Source organism: Ursus maritimus, unplaced genomic scaffold (assembly GCF_017311325.1).
Source record: "Ursus maritimus isolate PB19 unplaced genomic scaffold, ASM1731132v1 scaffold_13, whole genome shotgun sequence".
NCBI lineage: Eukaryota > Metazoa > Chordata > Mammalia > Carnivora > Ursidae > Ursus > Ursus maritimus.
Genome location: NW_024423675.1, coordinates 16,383,725 through 16,407,458, shown reverse-complemented (window position 1 = coordinate 16,407,458; position 23,734 = coordinate 16,383,725). Strand labels below are relative to the sequence as shown.

General features: G+C 35.9%; 1 protein-coding gene across 2 annotated transcripts in view; it reads left to right on the top strand.

The window, feature by feature from the left end:
- HACE1 (HECT domain and ankyrin repeat containing E3 ubiquitin protein ligase 1) overlaps positions 1-23,734 on the top strand; it is a 100,829-nt gene that overhangs the window by 53,712 nt on the left and 23,383 nt on the right. For both annotated transcript variants that reach the window (XM_040627573.1, XM_040627576.1), the window contains 8 exons: positions 580-914; positions 1,420-1,488; positions 1,729-1,816; positions 16,133-16,244; positions 16,337-16,434; positions 16,615-16,702; positions 20,675-20,824; positions 21,342-21,538. In XM_040627573.1, coding sequence (XP_040483507.1) covers positions 580-914; positions 1,420-1,488; positions 1,729-1,816; positions 16,133-16,244; positions 16,337-16,434; positions 16,615-16,702; positions 20,675-20,824; positions 21,342-21,538 — 1,137 coding nt within the window. The remainder of the gene's footprint in view (positions 1-579; positions 915-1,419; positions 1,489-1,728; positions 1,817-16,132; positions 16,245-16,336; positions 16,435-16,614; positions 16,703-20,674; positions 20,825-21,341; positions 21,539-23,734) is intronic.

The window sequence follows — 23,734 nt, the reverse complement described above, 5'->3', positions numbered from 1 at the left end:
ACATGTAAAGAAAACAGTGCACTAAACTTTTTTTTTAAGTTTATTTATTTCTTTTAAAACCTCTGAACCCAATGTGGGGCTCCAAACTCGCAGCCCTGAAATGCTCCACTGACTGAGCCAGTCAGGCACCCCAAAACTAAGCTATTTATTAAGCTTTTAGGAATTCTCTATTTTTTAATTGAGCAAAGATTTATAATTGAAAATTGTTAACACATGAAAATAGTAAAGGTTGGGGGATTGTATATATAAAAGTAGTACATGTTTTTAAAGCTAAATATTTGAAAATTTTTAGAAGAGGAAAGATTGCTTATAAATTTTTCGTTAGATTTTAGTTTTACCTTTTTATTCCAAGGAAATAAATAAATGCAAATTAAATTTTTGCTATACGCAAAGTAATTGTTATTTATGTGGTATTCATATGTTTTTGTTACTTACCTTAGGCATTGCTGTCACATTAACTTGAGAAAATAGAAATATCTAGAATAAATTTTCTCTTTTATATTATTTGTTTAACTATGTGAGTTTTTTTTCCTGGAGTTTAAGAATGATGTTTAAACAACACTTCTGTTTTTCTCCTAGCCTCTTGAATTGCTTTGGCACTCATTAGATGAATGGCTAGTTTTAATAGCTACAGAACTGATGAAAAACAAAAAGGACTCAACGGATATCACTTCTATTTTACTGAAACAAAAAGGCCAGGATCAAGATGGTACTTCCATTCCTCCATTTGAACCTCCAGGACCTGGGAGCTATGAAAATCTATCCACTGGCACAGGGGAATCTAAACCAGATGCTCTTGGAGGGAAACAGGAAGCCAGTGCAGACTGTCAGGATGTTATTTCTATGACAGCTAACCGGCTAAGTGCTGTCATTCAAGCTTTTTACATGTGCTGTTCTTGTCAGATGCCTCCAGGGTAAGAAGGTTTCTGCTTATTATTTCCTTTTCTGATAGATGAAGAAAAGCTTATGATTTTTTTGTAATTTCAGTAACAACAAATAATAATTTGTTGATTTTAGGTTCTGTTTTGATCTTGTTTTAGGACACTTATTGTACTAATCTTAAACTATTTGCATTATATAAGTTATTTAAGCATTATATAAGTTCTTAATATGTAGAATGGTGAATGTCACTTTGTGTAGGATCACTTAATTCCTTATTCAAAATGTAAAGAGCAGAGACATTTAAAATTTCAAGGTTTTTAAAAAGTCACTGTTCATATCCTCTATTAATGAAAAGTTATATATATATTTTTAGTCTTATAAATTGATTGGGCATGCCTCGGTTTCTCAAATTTAGTCCAAACCCAGATCTTTTTTTTTTTTTTTCTGTCTAGAAGCCAGTTCAATTCTATACGTTGTTATCAAATTTGCTGTATCACCAATTTCTGTGTGTTCTGATTGTTTTTTTATTCCCCACAGAATGACTTCACCCCGTTTCATTGAATTTGTCTGCAAACATGATGAAGTTTTAAAATGCTTTGTTAATAGGTAAGGCTTTCTTGGATTTATGGATTGCCCTTGTAGACTTTTCTTTACTTACAGTTTTGATCTCAACAGAAATAATGTTATTTCTGTTACTATTCAAAAAATGTTACATGACAAGTTAAAGTATGGTAGGTGTGGATTAATATTTTTCTTCTGTTTCAGTATATGTTTATCTGAATTTGCATTTCACTTAATGCAACTCATTTTTCCTGTCCATTTAAACAAATTATATTTTTCTTTTAGAAATCCCAAAATTATATTTGACCACTTTCACTTCCTCCTTGAATGTCCTGAGTTGATGTCAAGATTCATGCATATCATAAAAGCACAGGTAGAGATTTCTCTTAATCTTGTTTTTTGTTTGCCTAATGAAAATTAAGTTTTTTAATTTGAATACTGTTTAGTGACGTAATTACACTGAGACATCTGCTGTAAGAGGAGTGACATTACCTTATTCTTTACTTTAGTATGTGGAATTACATTAGTATGTTACTTCAGTATGAGGAGCATTTTTTTTTTTAAATCTTAAAGGAAGTGTGTATTGAGTGCCCACTGTGTGCAAAGACAACAGAATACATTGCCACATTTCCTGAAATGAGTTATTGGAGTGTTAGTCCTATAAGTCCTTGAGAAAAGAATTTTATTCCCAAAAGGATTTGGAAAATATAATATCCCTGTTGGAGATTTATAAAGCATATCAGTAGCTTGTTAAAAGGTTTTGAGAAACCCTCTACTAAAAATAGTGATTTAACTTTGTTAATCCTCCAAATTTATTTGGCCTGAGACCCTTTTCCCCGGCAAGGTTCATTCATCGTATCTCATGTTTCATGGAGCATGCTAGGGAAAAGCTTGTTTGTTTTGCTACTTACCAGCTGTGTAATTTGGGGCACATTTCCAACATCCTTGAGCCTTGGTTTCTTCATCTATAAAATAGAGATAACGACACCAACCCCACAAAACTATTGTGAAGAATAAATTTTAAATAGTAACTGGATATATGTTCAATAAATGGTAGCTATTTAGAGATAGAAAGCATATGTCTTTTCTCTAAAAAGATCTTAATTCACTCTAGCAGGGGAGATAATAAATGTACCTATAAAAGTAATTACATTATTACCGAGTTGTTTAGGAGTTTAAGGGAGGAACACCTTGCTTCTGCCTGCTGTAGTAAAGGAAAATTGTGAAGACGAGGTGGATCTTATGCTGGACCTTGAAAAGCATTGCAGAACTTTGCTGGGAGTAAATGGGGAAGATGAACATTATAGCCAAGATATGGGCCAGGGCTTGTAAATGGAAGACTGTATAAAATTACAGTGGTTGAAGTAGAAATTTTGTGTAGGTGAGGAATGAGATATAATTCTGGAAAGGTAGGTCAGGGTCACGCTGTGTTAAGCCTTGATTGCCTGATTGAAGATCATCTTTGTTTTTTAGGCTGTCAGCTGCCCCTGATAACTTTGCTTCAGGAGAATGATATGACCTTGGCAAAATTTTAGGAAATAATTTGTCAAAAGTGTAGGATAGACTGGAGGCTCTGGTTTGGTTACTAGTCATAAGATAGGTACTATAGGTGTTTTTAAATGTTTTTAGGGACACTGACCCTTTCAGAAGTTAAAGAATGCAAAGAACGAATTTTTATAAAATTATACACATGTATGTAGGTATCGTTTGGCATCTGTTAAAAAATGACAATGTAAAAGAGAAAGTAGTAATAGTACCTTATATTTATTAAATGTTAACTTTAGGTCAGTTACCATATATTTGCTTTACATAGATTACTTTCATAGCAATCATGCAAGATAGGTACTCTTTAACTGAAGACATTAAGCAACTCGTTGAAGTCATTTAGCTACTAAGTGGAAGAATCAGAATTTAAGAGTCTGTGGGTTTTTTTTTTAAAGCTCATTGGGATCTTCAGTTAAGTCTTTTTTTTTTTTTTTAAAGGTTTTATTTATTTATTCAACAGAGATAGAGGCAGCCGGCGAGAGAGGGAACACAAGCAGGGGGAGTGGGAGAGGAAGAAGCATGCTCATAGCGGAGGAGCCTGATGTGGGGCTCGATCCCATAATGCCGGGATCACGCCCTGAGCCGAAGGCAGACACTTAACCGCTGTGCCACCCAGGCGCCCCTAAGAGTCTGTTTTTTAAATTCATTTTCTTAATTTAAACTATGTGACTCCATTCTAGGACAAATGAGGTTATATGTGAAAGAAGCTTTTAGTTTTTGAAAGAGTTTGTTATTCTTAATATTATCTCTGCTTTTCAATTCTGTTTTCCTCTTTCCTTCCTGAACAATTTAGTCGAAAGCATCTGCATTAAGCTATCCACTTTTTTTTTACTCACAGAGGAGGTTTTGTTGCCTGACCAGGGTGAGGAGGGTGTTCACATGGACAATGGTGGCCTAGTGTGGGGTTTGGGACTTGGGTATGGTAAGGAGGTTGTCTCTGTAGAAGAGGGGCCCAGCATAGAGTATGTGAGTTGGAGCAGCATATGGAGGATGTCCAGTGTCGAGGATGGTGACAGTTGCTCAGAGCGGACTGAGAGAGCTAGAGTAGGGTAGAGGGCATCCATGCAGTAATGTGTCCATGTCAGTGACAGGACATTGGTTATATACAGTGGGGCAGTTCATCAAATAAGTAAGTATACGTGTTATGGGTGCCTGGTTTCTCACTGTTGGAGAAAGGAGTTACGAAATGGAGGAGAATAGAATGAACCATGTGCTGTTGGATTGGATTGGAGATATCAGTGTGAACTTGAAGTTTTCAGTGTAGATTAATAGATATGCAAACTTGGCACCCAGTTCTCGGCCCCTAAACACTGTTCTCAATTAACCAGGGCTCTTTGGAGAAATGGCTAATTTCAGGGCTGGGTCAGAGAAAGTACCTATGAGCCTGGATCCTCTTATTATGCAAGAAAGCTGTTCAAAGAGTGATAGGATTATGTCAGAATGACACAGAACCAGTTTGAATGGACTCCACTGGCCAAAGCTGAACAATTTGAACATCCAAATAAATGGTGATGGCAAATAAATAAATAAAATTGGAACCCATAAATCTATACTGAAAAAAATTAATGAATAAATGGGAAGTTTGATGAGGAGTGGGGTGTGTTTATAGTCTCAAAGTATCTACTCACAGAATACTTAAGAATTACAAAGATTAAAAACTACAGTGGAAAACTTGGCAGTGACCAAACAGACAGTTCAGCGTGCCTGCCGGCTGATAGGATGCACCGAGGAGGATGTGGCATCACTTCTTTGATATTCCTGCTAAAGATGTACACCCTGAATTTAATCATGACAAGAACGTCACACTAACTCCAGTGGAGGGACATTCTCCGCAATAACTGACCTACGGTTTTTAAAAGTATCAATCAAGGTCATGAAGGTTAAGAACACACTGAAGAGCTGTACCAGAGTGAGAGAGACAGGACAACTGAGAGCCATTCCTACGCTGTGAAGAACAGTATTAGGAAATGGGCAGAGCTTGACATAGGGGTCTAAGAATTAGCTATAGTAAGGTATCAGGGTTAATTTCTTGATTTTGATGGTTGTTATCTGGTTATGTAGGAGGATTCTCTTGATCATAAGAAATACACACTGAAGTATTTAAGCGTGACTGGACATCACGTTGGCAGCTTACTCTCATATCAGGGAAAAAATACTTTGTACTCTATTATTAGAAATTTTCTGTAACTTGGAAGTGGTTCACAAAAAAAACAAATAGAAAGTGTAAAAGAACAAAAACAATTACCTATGGTAAGGGATTGACTACTTCTTCTACCGGTGGCTTTCAGGTGGCCTGTAGTTAAAGGGAGAGACATTTTGTATTGCTGTGCAAATGCTATTAAGAGGAGCCTCTGTGATCAGTCTTGTTTTGCGAATTATTTTATGGAAGTGCAGGTACTCAGAAAGTTTACATACAAAGACATGCCCTTTGGTTTTTTAGGTATATATAAATGTGTGTGGATGTTTTGATCTTGCACATCTCTTATTAGCTTTTGAAGGTAACGTTGTGTACGTTTTAATGTTCCATTTGAATTACTTTAAAAAATGCCATTTGCTTTTATTTCTTGGTTCACATTTTATAGATAGTTTAATATCTTACAGTGGTGAGAAAGTTTTCTGTCATTTTCTGTCATGTTAAATAATTTTAATATTGTTCTGAGTGGTAATAAGAACACCTACTTATGGAGCATTCTGGGTATTGAGTATTTCCACATGTTACTTAACTTCTTGGTGCTGCATTTTTCTCTTCTGTGAAATGGGGATGATATGAGGCCCTTTTTCTCATAGTGTTGTGAGGATTATGTGTGAAAATGCATGTTAAGTGCTTAAAACAGTACCTGACTTATAGGCGCTTTAGTAATTGTTAGCTAATTAATTATTGTAATTATGATTATGAAGTTCCGTATTTTCATTATTTCATTTAATCCTCACAGTTAGCCCTTGAAATAATTTCCCTATTTTACAGGCAGGAAAACTGAAGTTCTGAGAGGTTTAGTAATTTCCTTAAGATCACAAAACTAGTAGTGACAGAGCCAGGATTCCAAACCATGTTTATCAAACTTCAAAGCCCCTACTTAAATGCATTACTTCTGTGTAATGTTTTTTTCTCTCTTTTACCAAAATTTTAGAAATAATCAGCATTTAAACTGCAAGCACTTTATATTCTAGTTTGCTTATTAAAATTTATATGCCTAGTAGTTATAAAAACAGTGCTTTATTCAGAATGCAAAAGACTATTAGAAGTATGGATAAAATTATACGCTTAACTTTTTTTTTATTTTTTGTTTTTTTTAAAGTTTATTTATTCAGGTACACCCAGTTGGGGCTCGAACTCATGACCCCAAGATCAAGACTTACATGCTCCTCTGACTGAGCCAGCCAGGCACCCCAGTACTTTTAACTTTTAAAAAGAGAACATTTATTCTTTTCTTACTGAAAGAAAATATATTAAAAGGCAGAAGTTAATCTCTTACCAGTTACCTTCATAATAATAGTATTTTTATTAAGAATTAATAAAGAGTGATGTTTAAGCCTTTTGAAGCAAAACTAATATTTAGTTTAACTCAGATGAAGAAACTTCCTGGTGTCCTACAAAGTGCCTGAAGGATAACCTTTTTGTGGTCTTGGATACTGGTCATATTTATTCCTTGAAACTCTGGGCTTTGTGGTATTACACCACCCTGCTCCTCCTCTGACTTTTCTAGCTGTGTGTGTCATTCACTAAGCAGATTCTCAGTTCTGACCTGTGGTCATAAACTCTTTTCTGGGTGTTTGTTCTGTATATCTTTAATCTCTTGAACAAAGGACCTTACCTTGTGTCCAACTTCAGCTTTGTTCATGACTCTATTTCCAGCGTTTCAGCTGTGGCACTTTCCAGTATTTATTTCCAACCACCTAGTAGTTGCATCCCAAGTAAACTGAAATTCGGAATATATAAAACCTCATTCATTATCTTTCCACCTGTGCCTTCTAGGAGTGTAGGGGTAGATTGTGAGGGGAAGGTTTTCCCCCTCTAAGCTGTTTCTGTCATTAAGTTCTCTCCGTAGAGATCTCTTACTTTCCATCTTTATTCAATGGAGTAATGTCTTTCAGATTTCCTTTTTGTTCCTCTTTCATCCTATGACCAACTCCTTATCACCTAATACTTAATATTTTAACTGCTGCCTCCATGGTCTCGCTTTATACTGCTGCTACTCTCATTTTAATTACCACATTTATTATATTATCCCTCTGAACAAACACCTACAATGGTTCTTGTTTCTTTCGCTTGATTCTCAGGATCCATGATTATGTCCCCAGTGAACTTACACAAACTTAATTCCTTCATTCTGTGAAGGGATGGGACTCTGTTTATGGCAGTTACCCTCACTGCATCTTCCAGGGAGACACAGTTTTACCTTCTGTGCCTTTTTCCTTGACTCCCTGAGCCTGGTGTGCTCTCTTCTCTCCCTTTTTGAGCAAGTCTTACCCAGCTTTATGTCCTGGTTCAAACTGAGACCTCCTGAAAGCTTTGTACTCTCCTCATCTGCACAGTCTCTCAGTGCTTAGGGCACTATACCATGATAGTGAAAGTCTGTACTTCACCATTTAGAACTTGATATTATGTACATATTGTTTGTTCTGTGTTAGTCTTACCTCTTTAACTGTCTTAAATAGTTTTTAACAATGAAATTGAGATTTTTAAAGCTCTTATGTTACCTGTAGTGTTGGCACTTATTAGGCATGCAGTACTTCCTGATTAATTTAGAAGTAACAAGTCACTTGCAGTTTGCAAATGACCAAAAGGTAGAGACTTCTTTACTGTTCAAGAAATCTTATTTTTCAGTTTTTGGGGAGGAGGAAGGGAAGAAAACAGGGTAGTAGTTCCTTTCTAGTTGCCATATATATTCTGTTGTGTGTTCAATCTCAGCTTATCAATAACCAGTGCTGTGGTTGGACCAGCTGTTGTGGTTCTGAGTGATACCTTTCAACAATAACCATCAGGAGACTTTGAAAATATAAAGGTCTATTACTTACAGGACCTGGAAATTACTCAGCATACCTGGGGCCACATAGTGAGGGCATGGGTAAAGAGAAAGAGCACGAGTGAGCACTCCAGAGCTGGGGGTTCTGCTTTTATGGGGTTGAGGTGGGGGCCTAGGGTTTTGAGGGCTCACTCTTTATTGGTGAATTTAAAACATAAGAGCAGGAATTTAAAGCACGGGAAGAGAAAAATACAAATGGCCCAAATAGTTACTACAATTAACCAGGATCTCTTGGTTACAAAGGTAACAAAGGAACCTCCATGTGGTGAGGTAGACTGGCTCTTTATCTAGTTTTGTGGCTGGCAGTGTGTTCCCCACCCTCCTCCCTTTGCCCCAATCCCCCTCCTCCAGATAGCCCATCTTTGAAGTGGCTGCCACAGCAATCAAAGTTTAAGTCAGGCACCTGCATTATGAAAAGGAAAAAAACCCAAACAACTGTCAGTGTTTAGACACTCTGAGGCATTAGAGTCAATGGTGAGGACCTTAACTGCCTGGGTAGCTGATATGCTAAAAGTCCATTGCAGGGCATTTTGTAACCCAGAATGTGCACATCTAAACAGAATTATAATAGCAAAACTTAATAATTATACAGGCAGTAGCCTGAAATCCAGTCTGTAGCTATTGTCCCAAACTTGAAAGGTCCAGCCATGAAAATAGGTCAGTTAATTAAACAGTTGCATCTCATTTCAGGAGGCGGTCTTGCAAGTGGATTTCCAAAGTTAGGCCTGTATTTGCGAGAAATCAGGTATTTAATAAGAGGCATTTCTATGGAAACAGGAAAAATAAAGGCTAATGGTCAGAGTAAATTATAAACCAAATCTGGATCCTGAGGGCAGGATTTCTAGATGTTAGGCTCAAAGCAGCTTTGCAGTTTGAGTTTTTCTGATGGTGCCATCAGGTATTCAGGTGAACTTGCTGTTGCCCACACAGCAATAGGCACAAAGATTGTCTGTATATGAGGTGTTGTGATGATTTCTCTGAAGTTTATATCAAGTTGTTCTATTCTGGCTCTCATAGCTTTAGGAAAAAGGCACTTTTAAGTTCTCTGTGATTCCAAGTCAGAGGGTGGGAGAAAAATTGGGAGTGTTAGTTTGGAGAGTTGTAGCCAAATACTGGAAGAAACTAGAAGAATTTGTGATCTGGTTCAGTTTACAGGTAGAAAACAAAACCTCAAGGACAATTAAAAACACTAAAATCTGATATCCACAAAGATATATTACTGAAACATAATTTGTTCTCTCTATAGTCATTCTTATTTCTATCAGAGATAAGGAAAATAAGGCTGAAGTGTTTGTAAAGTAAGTCCAGTCTCTTTAAACTTGGCCTGCTTATTTACGTAAGTGCAGCATGAATAGCAGTTGATCATGTAGACTCTTTTAAGTCATCTTTGCTGGAATTTTTCATAAGGAATCTCAGATTGAACTTTTAAAAAGCTGCTCAAGATGGAGAAGCCAAGCCAAAGACTTGATGTCAGACTTCATCTATAATACCTATAGATTTGGGTGAATTCCTCATTTTTTGAGGTTCTTAAAATATTCTGATGTTCCTGGGCCGGCCAGGAAGTGACCTTCCTCACTCACCTGGTAAGGCTGCTGGGAACCCTAGAAGTGAGTTACCAGACTGATTTTTCCTAAGGGGCTTGATTGGTTCCATAAAGTCAGCCTTATTTTTTTAAAGCTGCTGGGTCATATCTGAATCTATGCATATCTTTCTTAAATATGACATTACATTCAAAGCCTTGGTGATGTAACCTGTGTTTCTAGTTGTGTCCTGGTACAAGGAGAACAGATTCTCAATTGAAATTATGCAAATAACTATACTGCTGTGAAAATACAAGACTATTCACTGAGAGTTTCCAAAATCTGGAGGAATCAGATGTGGGGTGGAAATAAGTGATTGTTTCATCTTGGTTCACAAAGGTATACTTTACCAAATTGCTGTAAGTCATAGCTATCTTAAGAGAAAAGTTTCTTTAAATCCAGAAAACAAAAGATTAAAGAACCAGCAGTATTTCAAACAAAACTCGTAAAAAATTATAATCATTCTCATCAGTTCATCCAGGCCTAGTGATTCTTTTTTTTTTTTTTTTTTTTAAGATTTTATTTATTTGACAGAGAGAGACAGCCAGCAAGAGAGGGAACACAAGCAGGGGGAGTGGGAGAGGAAGAAGCAGGCTTCCAGTGGAGGAGCCTGATGTGGGGCTCGATCCCATAACGCCGGGATCACGCCCTGAGCCGAAGGCAGACGCTTAACGACTAAGCCACCCAGGCGCCCCAGGCCTAGTGACTCCTGATCTTGATCTTCTCTTAGCAGTTTTATGAATCTAGTTTTTCCTTAGAGTTTTGTCATTTCTTACCCAGTTCATTATATGATCTGAAAGTTAACAGAAACGTGGGCTTGTCAGAGTCCTTTTCAGGAATCTCCTTGAAGACGAAGCATTTGTGCAAAAGCATCAGAGTGAAACAGTAACTGTCTATAAATGATAAAAGACTTAAAAATGCCCATGTTTAAAGTTCCGATGAGAGTTAATTATAACACAACTGACAAGGAAATTTGACTATTTCTGTGACATTTTAAGATGATAACTAGAATGGTGACTGATAATACTTCGTATCAGATTTTTAGGAATTTGATAGAATTTCTGGAACACTTATATTAATAGCATATATCCATACACAGATATCCATAAGGAAGGGTTAGCATTATTTCTTATTTGACATTGCTTCTCAAATAATTTTACCTATCAAATAAGCCTAATTAATTCAGTGTTTCTCTTTTTTATAAGGAGAGTGAACAGATCTTTTGAGATGTTCCAGGGTTCTCTAGAAAATCCCAGAGTTATTTCCAGGTCACAAAGACTTTATTTAGAATTTGATTTTCGGAACTTAGTCAAAAACATCAAAAGGTTTTGCACACTTGACTAAATAGGATCACAGATAATTATGAAACAGTACTTAATTATCTACTTCGCTAAACTGACAAAAGATTTTAAAGGCATATCCCGAAGATTACATAGTTCTAAGCAAAATTCAGCTCCTTTAATATTGAAAAGACTCAGTTTGCTTAAGTAATCAAAGACCCGATTAAAACAGCATGAAACACATGTTGATTATTTTGATAAAACATAGAATCTTTGCCTTCTAGCTAGATTACTTAAAAGGTAAGGCAAAACCTTTCATAATCTGTTATCAAGAGCTGACCAATACTCCCAAGAAAACTTTGTCCTTTTAAGAGGAACGAAAACTATAAAAGCGTAGTATTGATATTAAAGCTTATTAAAAAAAAAAACCCTTGTAACAACAATTTAGTTTTAGCTAACTCAGTTACACAAGGTAAAATTTTTTATCTTTCTTCTCAACTTTCTATACCATTTTGTCCTTTATTTTCCTCTTTCCCATTCTGAAATAACCAGTTTTACTTTAGGACAAATTTACTTTCTTTTCCCTTAACAAAAATGTATCTTCATACCTCATACCTTCTCTTAGCTAAAGACACATTCTACTTTCTTGCATGCAGAGATGTTTCCCATATTATTTCTAATAGTTGTAATTACATGTATTAATTAGGACTCTTAGCCCTTAGAAGCCTTAATTTCTAACAAAAAGCAAGAAGTAAAATTTGTGAAGCAAGAAGTACAATTTACACCAGCATTCTTTACACTGGCAAATTTATGAGTATATTTTGTAATTTCTATCAACATACATTTCCTCGTAGTACAGCTTTTCAGTGTGTCAGAAGACGTGCTTACTAACAGGCCCAAATATCTTTAGTTCCTCTGTAATAAGAGGTCAAAAGTGGTAAACTTCGACTTGTTTTGCAATTAATGTTTCAGTATTTTGTATTTTATCTTATTTTGAAATGATTTAGACATTCAATGAATTCCCTTCTTTTAACTCGCAAAATTCTAGGGGTGGAAGTTAACAATTTTAGAAACTAGTTTTAAGTAGACATATCATAACACATAATCATTGCTGGAAAGTTTACCTAGAAACTCTTAACCCATTTAACATTTATCTAAATCTCTTGATCCCAACAATTATGTTTAGATGACCCATGAAAAACTTCATTAGATAGCATCATCCCGTTATTTTTCTTGCTGACAGATTTTGTAATAGAGATAACATGAATTTATTTGACTAGTACACCCCAGTAGAATATGTTTTTAATCTGCATTTTATTTAACATAGTTATAATTAATATGATCTCTGTTATATTTCATATATATATGTGTAAAATATAATTATGTTAATTATTGATTATTCTATGTAGATTAATAACATATAATCTGCATTATATTAAATATATATATATATATATATATATATATCTCCGAAGACATACTTTTTAAAAATCACACCAAATTTAAACTAGCTTTTATTTCCCAAAGATCAGCGCAGATCATGTGAAGTTGTAAATATTTGGGTTAGTTTTGGGAGCGCCTGGGTGGCTCAGTTTGTTAAGCATCTGCCTTCAACTCAGGTCATGATCCCAGGATCCTGGGATTGAGCCCACGCATCGGGCTCCCTGCTCATTGGGAGTCTGTTTCTTTCTCTCTCTCTCTGCCCCTCCCCCTGTTTGTGCTCTCTCTCTGTCTCTCTCAAATAAATAAAATCTTAAAAAATATATATTAGTTTCAATTGTTTTGAGTTTTAAGAATACTTAATTCATAAGTGCTTATTTTTAAGCCAATTAAGTAGAGCCTTTTATATATTAATTTTGGCAGTACCATCTGGAGGTTGAGAGAAGAAAATCACATAACATATCCTTAGACACATAAACATGCAGACAGACAGAGACCTATAGCTTAAATTCCGGCATTCTAGTCATGAATCAGGTACAGCAATATAAAACTCGCTAGTGTTTAAGTAACAGCTGAATCTAAATTGGCAGACAGAGTAAGTTAAGGTTGCCTGTTCCAGTGGCTAAAGGTTTTTACTAATATCTGTGGAGAAGACTTTTAAGATTTGTATTTATCCTTAACAAATAATCTTAAAGAGGCTGTGGACTAGAGTTTGGGCAGAAGAACTTTTATAGCATTTTGTATTTTAAAAGGCCTCTTTCCCTTCTTTTTTTCCTTTAGTCTTAGCCAATCATGGGCAGAGTTTTAGTTACCACCTGGGATGTTTACTTTTCAAAGACACTGTAGGATTTACATCTTCAAGGGACAGAGAAAGGATGTAAGTTTTCTCGTAGGAGTTCTAGTGCTTTTTCGATGGTTTCCGAGGTCACAGTAAAATGTAGTAGTGCCACCCTGTAATTAGGGGGAATGCCTAGTAAAAATAATTCTCTAGCCTCAAGGTCAGATGAGGCCTCTTCAGGTTGAAAACGAAGAAGGGGTTATTTGGATCACTGTGGTCATGGAAATGATGAACCCATTGGACCACGGGAATTTTGTGTAGGAAGAGATGGGCTTCCTCTGTGAGCCTTAGCAGTGATCACTGTGAATGGAAGGATGGGTACAGTGCCAGGCAGTGTATATCCAAGTGAGGAGGGGGAGGGCTCAGGTATGAGTATCAGTGACTCTAGTGTCCTTTGTCTTCCCATTTCCTTCTTCCTCCTCAAGAGAGGCCTCGATAACCCTGTCTGCTCTGCCCTTGGCAGCAGGAACACCTCATGAGGTGTGCTTGTAGTTATGCTCCCGTTCCGCAGAAAGCTGAGGGGCCTCAGCAAATGTGCTGTCTCAGGAGGAATGAGCATTATAGTTCAGATGGATCTTTAAGAGAGTTATGGATTTTAGGGTTTTTAGAGATGGCAGCCAGTTGACGCGTTTTGGCCGCCATGAGTAACACTTAAGAGCCTGTTCCCAACAAACAAGAAAACCTGTAATAACCAATTAGTTCCCCTCTCTCCTTCCTGCTGCATAAAATATTTAAGAAAGGTTTGAATTTCAGTTAATGTATAGCTTTTGATCTCAATTTCTTCTTCTTGTTTTTATCCTGTTACCTTAATCTTACTGGAAAGTTGTTGTTACCAGAAAATTTTGGATGGTTTCACTGTCAGCCCTCTTTGTAGGTGGCTGCTTTTCTTTTCAGGGTGTCCCAAAAAGCCTCTTCTGGATGGAAGTCTGCCTTCAGTAGCATGATAGGCACGGAGTCTTTGGGAAAAGTCTCTAGGCCTCTGGAGCATAAACCAGAGTCTTGGCATTTCGGCATACATAATCGAGAAACACCTAAGGAAGCATCTGTGGGGTATTACATTTATCAAGGAGCTAGTGTATCTCCTTAGGGTTCTTAATTGTTCAGGACATTTATATTCGTCCATTAATTTTTTAGCAATACCACACCAGGGATTGGACCGGTAGTATCCTATTGGGTCAGGGGACAAGTAGCAATGGTAGTGAGTGAAGTGCTGACACAGAGACTGTAGGCCTCTGTTGTACGTTCCCTCTCTGGTGCCATTGGCTTCCAGTTGCAAGGCTATTTCTCTCTTCTGGGTTAGGACATGTAATTTGGGCACAACCCACTTGACTCAGTGATTGCAAGTGGAAATTTCCAATCCTCCTCACCTAAGGGAATCATTTCTATCTACCTTTAGCCCAGAACCCTCCGAGGGCAGTGACAGTAGCCTTGTAGTCTAATCTACCCTCCCTCGCTCTCCTTGGCTTTGGAGGCCCCTTGTACACATTAATAGTCAATTAAGACCTTTATAATTAGTAGTTTGATCATCTCATTAGACCATATGGCCTTGATCATGCTGCTCTGGGGATATTCTTGAATTATTATGGCATCTGTGACCTTTTAGGTTGGATATTGCAGGCAACACATGACAGAGGCAGTGTGTGAAAGCACATAGCAGCATGGCAGATCCCAGCTAAAGGGTCTCCTTTCTCAGACGGTGAGTTTGGCATTTAGTAGACAAGTTGCAGGTAAAGGCATTCCCCTTGGTTAATTGCAAGAGCAATCATGCAGTCCTTCTGACTATGCCAATTGTGTGTTGGTCTCAGCCTGTCGATAACCAGTCTTGTGCCTAGACCAGCCCTTGTGGTTCTTACCATGATTGCAAGATGCCCTTCAGCAATAATCACAGGAAACTAAAAAAAATAAAGGTTTATTACTTATGGGACCTGGGTATTACACAGCACACATGGTGGAGGAGGGAGAGTGGGAGAGTGCATGATAACACACATGGGCCTGAGGTTCTGCTCTTAGTGGGGTTGAGGTTGGGGCCTCTCGTTCACAGGCTCACTATTGGTGAATTTAAAACGTAAGAGTGGGAATTTAAAGCACGGGAAGAGGAAAGACAACAAGTGGGCCAAATGGTCAGTTATGTAAATCAACCAAGATTTATAAAAAAGAGGAGCCCTCTGTGGGAAGGTGGCCTGGCTGTTTATCAAGTTATGTGGCTAGCATTCTGTTTATTTGAGATGACCATCTTTGAAGTAGATGCCTCTTTGAAGTGGTTGCCTTGGCAATCAAAGCTTAAGTTAGGCACTTATAATTAAATTAAGAAAAAATACTCCAGTTGTCAAGGTTTACACTACATATTCAAAGGATAGAAATACGAATAAAATTAGATAGGGGCACCTGGGTGGCTCAGTTGATTAAGTGTCCAACTCTTGATTTTAGCTCAGGTCATGATCTCAGCCCTGTGTCAGACTCTGGGCTCAGTGCGGAGTCTGCTTGAGATTCCCTCTACCCCTTCTGCCCCTCCCCCAGCTCTCATACATGCTCTTTTCCTCTCTCTCTCTCTCTCAAAAAATAAAAGAAAGTTAGATCTAGAAGATTATTTTCATGAAAAATTAAATGTAACATGCAATGTAATTTTTCTGGATTTGGAAATTTATTCTTACAAGCATTGTTGGTCTTAAAAGAAATTGGGAGTAAATGTCCTCAGTTACATATCTGATATTAAGTTTTCAGATACAACCTTCTAATTTATCAAGTCTTTTCTGTTAAAAATGGGAATTAAAAAAAATACTGTATTTGTAATCAAAGTATTTCAGCTAAGATCTGCCTTTTTGTGAATAGTTTTTGAGATGTTAGAACATTATCTAGAACTATTTATTATAAATAAATGTCTAAGAATGATTATTTGTAGAAAGGGCATTAGCAGGCTCATTAGGTAATCTGATAGGTAACTGAAATACTGCTAACATATTTTACTGTTATTTGTTGGGGTAGCCATTTAAAGATCGCTGTGAATGGTTCTATGAACACTTGCATTCAGGACAACCAGATTCAGACATGGTGCACAGGCCAGTGAATGAAAATGATATCCTGCTGGTTCACAGAGGTATGTTTAAAAAGAAACTGATGTGTGTGAGGTACAAAATATTAATTATTGTAAGTTTTAATACATAAAATTAACCAATGCTACATATTCAGATTCTATTTTTAGGAGTAGCTGTGAAGTTGTGTCAAAAGCAAATTGTGCAAAGCTAAAGCAAGGAATTGCTGTGCGGTTCCATGGAGAAGAAGGCATGGTGGGTATAAAAAGAAGTGCTGCTAAGTTCACTAGATATAAAACATTGAAATGCACTTGAATAAAGTTTGGTATATAATTGATAATGGAAGAAACTTGAAATGCTTATAATTTATTATTATTCAGAAAAAAGTTCCCCATATATTTCTGATGATACTTAATTTTATTTTCTTGAAATCAGGGTCAAGGTGTTGTGCGTGAGTGGTTTGATATTCTGTCTAATGAGATAGTCAATCCTGATTATGCATTGTTTACCCAGTCAGCTGATGGTAAGTTGTATAGTCTACATTACTTTTTCTGTGTCTTGTCATATTCTCAAACTACGTCAGTGCATTTAATCCTTTGATTCCCATAGTAATCCTGTGAGCAAGGTGTGGGATATTCCCATTTCCTAGAAAAGAAAGTTGAAATTCAGAGTTTTGTTAACAAAATTAACGAGTAGTGGGATCATGAGTGGAACCTGATTCAGTCTAGCATTCTTTCCTCTAGGCAGTTGGTCTCAAATATTTGTCTCAAGGGCCAGTGCTGGCTCTAAGAAAGTTTTCATCGGTCCTTTGTAAAGTAAAACTAGATTTATATAATTTAAGGATTGTCCTTAGACTACTTTTTTGAGTTAAAATTTCCTTTTATGAAATAGTGGTAGTAGATGGATTTAGAAAAATACTTACTTGGAAAAATTAAAATTTGCTAACCCTATTTGAGTTTCCAAGTCTTAAAATTTGGTCATAAAAAACAGAGTCTAGAAATCATGGTGTTAAATCTCAACTTATAATCTATTTATGTATAGTAACTTAGTTTTCAGTCCTTTTAAAAGATAAAACCTGGCAACTAAAAAGCTCCTATTATCTTATAAAACAAACTATTTGTTGAAATGGTGCTTTTGACGTGCACAATTCTAATTTGATATTGTAGGCTGAATGGAAATGGTTACCGCCTCACCTATGTGGAGAATACTTGACAGTTCTCTAACTTAAGAAAGACATATACAAGTGAAGGCGGGATTTCAGTTTTAAAATGCTTTACACAGTTGTTTTCATTTCCTGAAGATCTTTTCTTTCCCAGTGTCTAAGTTTTTTTTATAAGGAGAGAGTACATCATTAATTGTACTTTCTGATTGTCTGCAACCAAACCAGCAGGCACATCTGCATTGCATAAAGATGACTGTAGGAGCAGCAAGGGGGTGGCGGGCTGCAGTGATGCTACGGCGCTGCAGGTATTCACTTGTGCGATGGGCTCCTCAGTCACACATGGGGTATTTGAAGTTATTGAGGACTATGTGACTGCTTTAATTTATGACTTCTGATTATTTGCTCTGAGGTGAATTTGGTGTCCTTTGTTGTTTTTATGACAAGTTTGATGAGGTGCTGGGTTCAGTTAGGCCTAATCTTTGAAGCAAGATTTAGCATGGAGCATTATATTTTAGATTTATTTCATTACTTTGTCGTCCCTTATTCTGAGTCTGCCTGTTTAGTTTCATACCTGAGAAACAGATTTGGTGTGGAATTATGAGTCGAGGTAATTCCTCATACTATGAATATATTAGCAGGGCATCTGCTGAAGCACAGAGATCATAAAGGTTGTGATGTTTTCCTATTTGTAAGCCATATAACTTTTCTCTTTGGGATCACAGTATTTATAAATTAAAATCTTGGTGAAATATGTCCTGTTCTTACGTTTAGTTGACATGAAGGGAATTATATTAAAATTTTGAATTAAAGATTCCTACATTTGGGAAATGTGTGGGTAGTCCTCGTGTCTATAATTTCTTTAAAACTTGCTTTCTAATTAAATTAAGATGCTTACTGTAGAGTTTGGCCTTTGGTGTCACACTGGATGTGAGTCCTGGCTCTGGTCTTCTTGTTGTTATCATCTTGGGCCAATAAATGTAACCTTTCTGGACCTCAGTTTCTCCATTTGAAAATGGTGAGAACGTATGTTTTGTAATGTGGTGAGAGAGAAATCAATTAGCTGTTATGTAAAAAAATGCTTAGCCTAGTACCTAAGAAATACAGAAAGCACATAGAAAGTAGAAATAATTATTAGAAGCTATTATGATATGGAAAATGATATTTTCTTGTTCACTGGGATTTTTCAGAGGCGATGAAAATAGCTGTGTCATATTTACATTTATTTTTGAACTTAGAACCTAAACTTTGTGTTCTAAGTAGTTTTTAAGTTAAAAGCTATTATTTCTTTCCTGAAGATTTTTTCCCTGTTTGTTTCCTTATTTATTTTTTGGTTTTGATTTCTCCTTATCTGTTCTTATTAATAACCTAAATATCCCAGAAAGTTCTTAGCAAAGGAATTATAAATCACAGACCTAGGGGTGGAAAGTTGAGTCATCAGAAATCTTTGCTGATTGATTCATCAATAACCCTAAGCATTCACTATTTTATTTTATTATTTTTTAAAAATATATTTATTTATTTATTTGAGAGAGAAAGCCCGTGCCTGTGCACACACACACAAGTGAAGTGGTGGGGAGAGGCAGAGAGAGAGGGAGGAGCATAGTCCCCACTGAGCGGGGAGCCTGATGCGGGGTTCGAGCCCAGGACTTTGAGATCATGACCTGAGCCAAAGGCAGGCACTTAACTGACTGAGCCACCCAGGCACCCTAAGCATTCACTATTTTAATAGGTAAAAAATATTTGTGACTATTCTTAGATTATTTGTATTTTTGGAATTATTGTTATGTTTGTCCTGGAAGTCTTTCTTCATCTCACAAAACTTTTCTTTGACTTTTATTACCCAGTCCTACCCATGACTGGGAATGATTCTCAAAAGGTTCTTGACAGTGAATGACCAGCTTCATGTAGCCCTTTTAAGTCATCAGTCATAAGCTTTCAAATTTGTACCTTATATCTAAGTAAACTGGACATGGCAATGTAGTCTAGTGCCAACAGTGAGAAATCAAAGACCAGTAACGCACGAAGTGAATTATTGTCAAAATATGTATACTAAATGACCAAACATCTCATTTTCCAAAACTTTCTGCTTTTCCTTTATTTTCTCTTTGGATACTATTTCATTAGATTTAGAATTTATTCTTTTAGTGTATCTAGAAGAGTAGCAAATAGCATGAGCTCAATAAATATTTGTTGAACGAATGAGAGTTGACTTCGGAGTTAGTGATCATCATAGAAAAATACAAAAAGAGTTCTTCAAAGTTCAGGTCTTGGTATTAGGTTTTTCTGTTGTACTAGATTTTTTTTTAGACTTTTGTTTTCATTGTGATCAAATATGTAACATAATATTTACTATTTTAACCACTTTAAAGTGTACTATTCACTGGCATTAAGTACATTGACAGTGTCGTGTAACCATCACCACTATTTATTTCTAAACCTTTTTTCATATAGGTGGAATCATACTAGGTTTTGGCAGTAATTGCCAATTAACTATTGCCTTTGCCATTTTTACTTTTATACCTCAGTGGTACTTATTTAAGGTTGATTATTTGTGGCACACCTAGGTAGCCAGTTGGATAAGTGTCCAGACTCTCAGTTTCGGCTCAGATCATGACCTCAGGGTTGTGAGATTGAGCCGTGAGTCAGCCTCTACGCTCAGTGGGGAATCTGCTAGAGTCTCTCTCTCCCTCTGCCCCTTCCCCTGCTTGTGTGTGCTCTCTCTCTCTCTCTCTCTCTCAAATAAATAAAATCTTAAAAAAAAATAAAGTTGATCATTTGTTATGAGGAATAATTGGTTGACTTGTGGATTTAGGTGATTTTCTGATAACTGGTAAAAGACATCAAGTTCATCACTTAAGAACAGTTGTACATTTAAAATTTTAGTTATTCTCTTGTAGTTCTGTATTCTATAAGGAGCAAAAAGTAGTGAAAATCTACTGCACTGGGCATAGATAGATGAATGAAACAATGCCTGTCCTGATTCACAGCCTAGTATTTCTACATTGCTGAGGAAAACATGTTATATGTATTATCTTTTAATATATTATTTCCAGGATCTCTCTGACACATCTTCCAACTACTTTCAGTTAAAAGTATTCTAAAATTTTCTCTCTGCAAAGACTTGCTCTGATAAGTATGTGTGAATTAATGATTATCTTCTGACAATTCCATTGTCTGTTATATATTCCACAAAGAATGTTCTGGTGGAAGTTTATGCATAATGTAACCTTGGTTTTGCTGAATTTGTATATGAACTGATTTATCTGCATTGAAATGATCTTTCTTCTGCATCTAGATTCTTAGAAATAAATTACTTTGTATTTATTTTAATAGGAACAACTTTTCAGCCTAATAGCAACTCCTATGTAAATCCTGATCATTTGAACTATTTCCGGTTTGCTGGGCAGATTTTGGGATTAGCTTTGAACCACAGGCAGCTGGTCAACATTTACTTCACAAGATCATTCTATAAGCACATTCTTGGTATGGCTCTATTGTTATTTCCAAAAGCATTTATTGGAAGTGTTTTTCTTAGACTCTTTAGGAAAAACTAAGTAGATAAATGGTGGCATTTTGATTTATGTAATTTTTATTTCAATTGGAAACTGTATGTAAGGCATTTGGAAGCCTGAGGGAGGGAAAAAAATCTACTTTTTTGCTAAAAAAAGTTGTTTATCATTTTAGCATGTATGTATGTTTATGCTAAGAATGTGTTTTAATATAAATATGCTTAAGTGAATTGGCACTTTTTGAAGTTTATAATAATTTTTTTGTATAGCTCTTTTAAAGAAAGATTGCATTATAAAAATGTGGAAAAAAACACAAGCTTAAATTAACAGACTTCCAAATCCAGGAATTAGCCTCCAATTAAATCATGCTGTGAGTTGTATTATATTTTGCAGTTTTATGGAATATCTGTAGAGGGCAGTATTTTACCATTAAACAAACAAGGAAAGGCAGACACATTTAGACTATAACTGCTGTATGTTTGCATTTTTAGGTATTCCTGTAAATTACCAAGATGTGGCATCCATTGATCCAGAATATGCCAAAAATTTGCAGTGGATTTTAGATAATGACATTAGTGATCTGGGTCTAGAACTAACCTTTTCTGTTGAAACTGATGTGTTTGGAGCAATGGAAGAGGTGCCTTTGAAACCTGGGGGTGGAAGTATTCTTGTGACACAAAATAACAAAGTGAGTATTTGAATATTTATCTTAGCCATTGTTTGTAACTTGGCCCTGATAGTTTGCTGGTTACTCTAGCCTTCTGACACTAGCTAGAAACACTTTTGCTGTTATAGTTTCATAACATTTTATAACAGATAAAATATTTAAATTAACTAAACCATCAAATATCAAACTTTGAGTTAGAAAGGATCTTTTCACTGTTGTGTTAGATAGCTGAGGCAATTCCTGAAGCAGCCTAGAGCACAATTCAGTCAATTGTGTAAAGTGGGCTTCTCTTTATTGAAAAATTCGGTTAGAAATAGAAGTTTACATCAAGATCATATTTGCATTAATCACTGTTTCATGTTTTAAAGTATGATGTTAAGAGCTCCAATAGAGAAAAGAAGAATTTCCTGTGTTAAACTTTGTACATGCTTTTGGGACCCAGTAAATCTGTTAGACCTCTGAACTTGATTTTTTTTTAAGCTTTATAACTTGATTGTTTTTTTTTAAGATTTTATTTATTTATTTGACAGAAAGAGACAGAGAGAGAGGGAACACAAGGAAGGGGAGTGTGAGAGGGAGAAGCAGGCTTCCCGCCGCAGGGAGCCTGATGCAGGGCTTGATCCCAGGACCCTGGGATCATGACCTGAGCCGAAGGCAGACGCTTAATATAACTTGATTATTTTTTATTTATTGTTCTGTTTGTAAATATTTTTTCTAGTTTATTGAGAAATAATTGACATGCACCTGCGCATATTTGTTTTAAATTTTGGCATATATTTTAAATTTCAGTTGAAAAATAAGTTATTTTAATATATAATTCAGTTTTATGTTATATTTTGATATGTAGGATATTGGGAGTCAGGAAATCTGGTTTGGGAACTCCACTTCTGTCATTTACCAGTAGCAACTTCTGGTTAAACAAGACTAAAATCCTTTTCCTTTCCATTAGTTGTATTATAATTCCAAGACAGCTTCAGAAGCAACTAACTTTAAAAAAGAATGTCCATTGATTTAGTAAAATACATATATATATGTATATATATATATTTTTTTAAAGACCAAGAGACTTGACTGCATTTTAACCTCTTTGAGCCTCAGTTTTCTATTCTATAGAATTGGGATAATAATACCACCCATACAGAATCATTACTAGCAAAATTTTGCAAACTGAAAGCCACAACACAAAAGTTAGTTGTTATTGGGTAGTGTTCTATACAAAGAAGCTCTTAGTTTGAGATATGTACAGGGTATTAGAAAGTTATATTAAGCTATATAGTTTTACTTTTTGCAACTTACTCTACGTATAAAAAAAACCATGGGGGCGCCTGGGTGGCACAGTGGTTAAGCGTCTGCCTTCGGCTCAGGGTGTGATCCCGGCGTTCTGGGATCGAGCCCCACATCAGGCTAATCTGCTGTGAGCCTGCTTCTTCCTCTCCCACTCCACCTGCTTGTGTTCCCTGTCTCCCTGGCTGTCTATCTCTGTTGAATAAATAAATAAAATCTTTAAAAAAAACAAAAAACAAAAAACCATGAAATTTAATTTTTGAAAATAAGATCAGAAGCTAAGTTTTTGCACATACATACTTAGATGTTTTTATAGTTTGCCCTCTCATTTTACACATGAGGACACTGAAGCCTAAAGAGTTAATGTAAAGTTGGGGCCAAAACCCAGGTCTCCTAGTTTCAAGTCTAATGTTCTTCCTGTTTGCAAAATTAATCATGTTGAGGAAGATCTTACTTGATTTTTAATATAATGAGTCATGTCAAACTCTAGAAGATGAAAATAGTAAAATGCTTCATTTTTAAAATATGTATAAGCTTGCCAGTGAATGAAAATACTTTTTAAAATCTTTTAATTATTTGATTGTCCACTCTATTGTGCATTTATAATTTTGTTTTACACTGGAGACCTATTCTCAATTAAGGGTAATGAAGTTACAGAATCTTTATTATAAACAAGTGATTGTTTTTCACCAGAGAAGCTCAAACATGATTCTTATCTGTGAATACTATGGTGAGTAGAGAGTAGACTTGTCACCCTCTCAGATATATTTTATATGACAAAGTGGAAAGACCGATTAACAATTGCATGATGCACAGCTATATTTTACTTGTATCTCCTAATGGTCTCTCTCCCGTTATGACATGATTTTTGTTTGGATTTTTAAAAAGACATATTTTATTAATTCTTTGGTGTTCGTGTCTTTTAGTGAAATC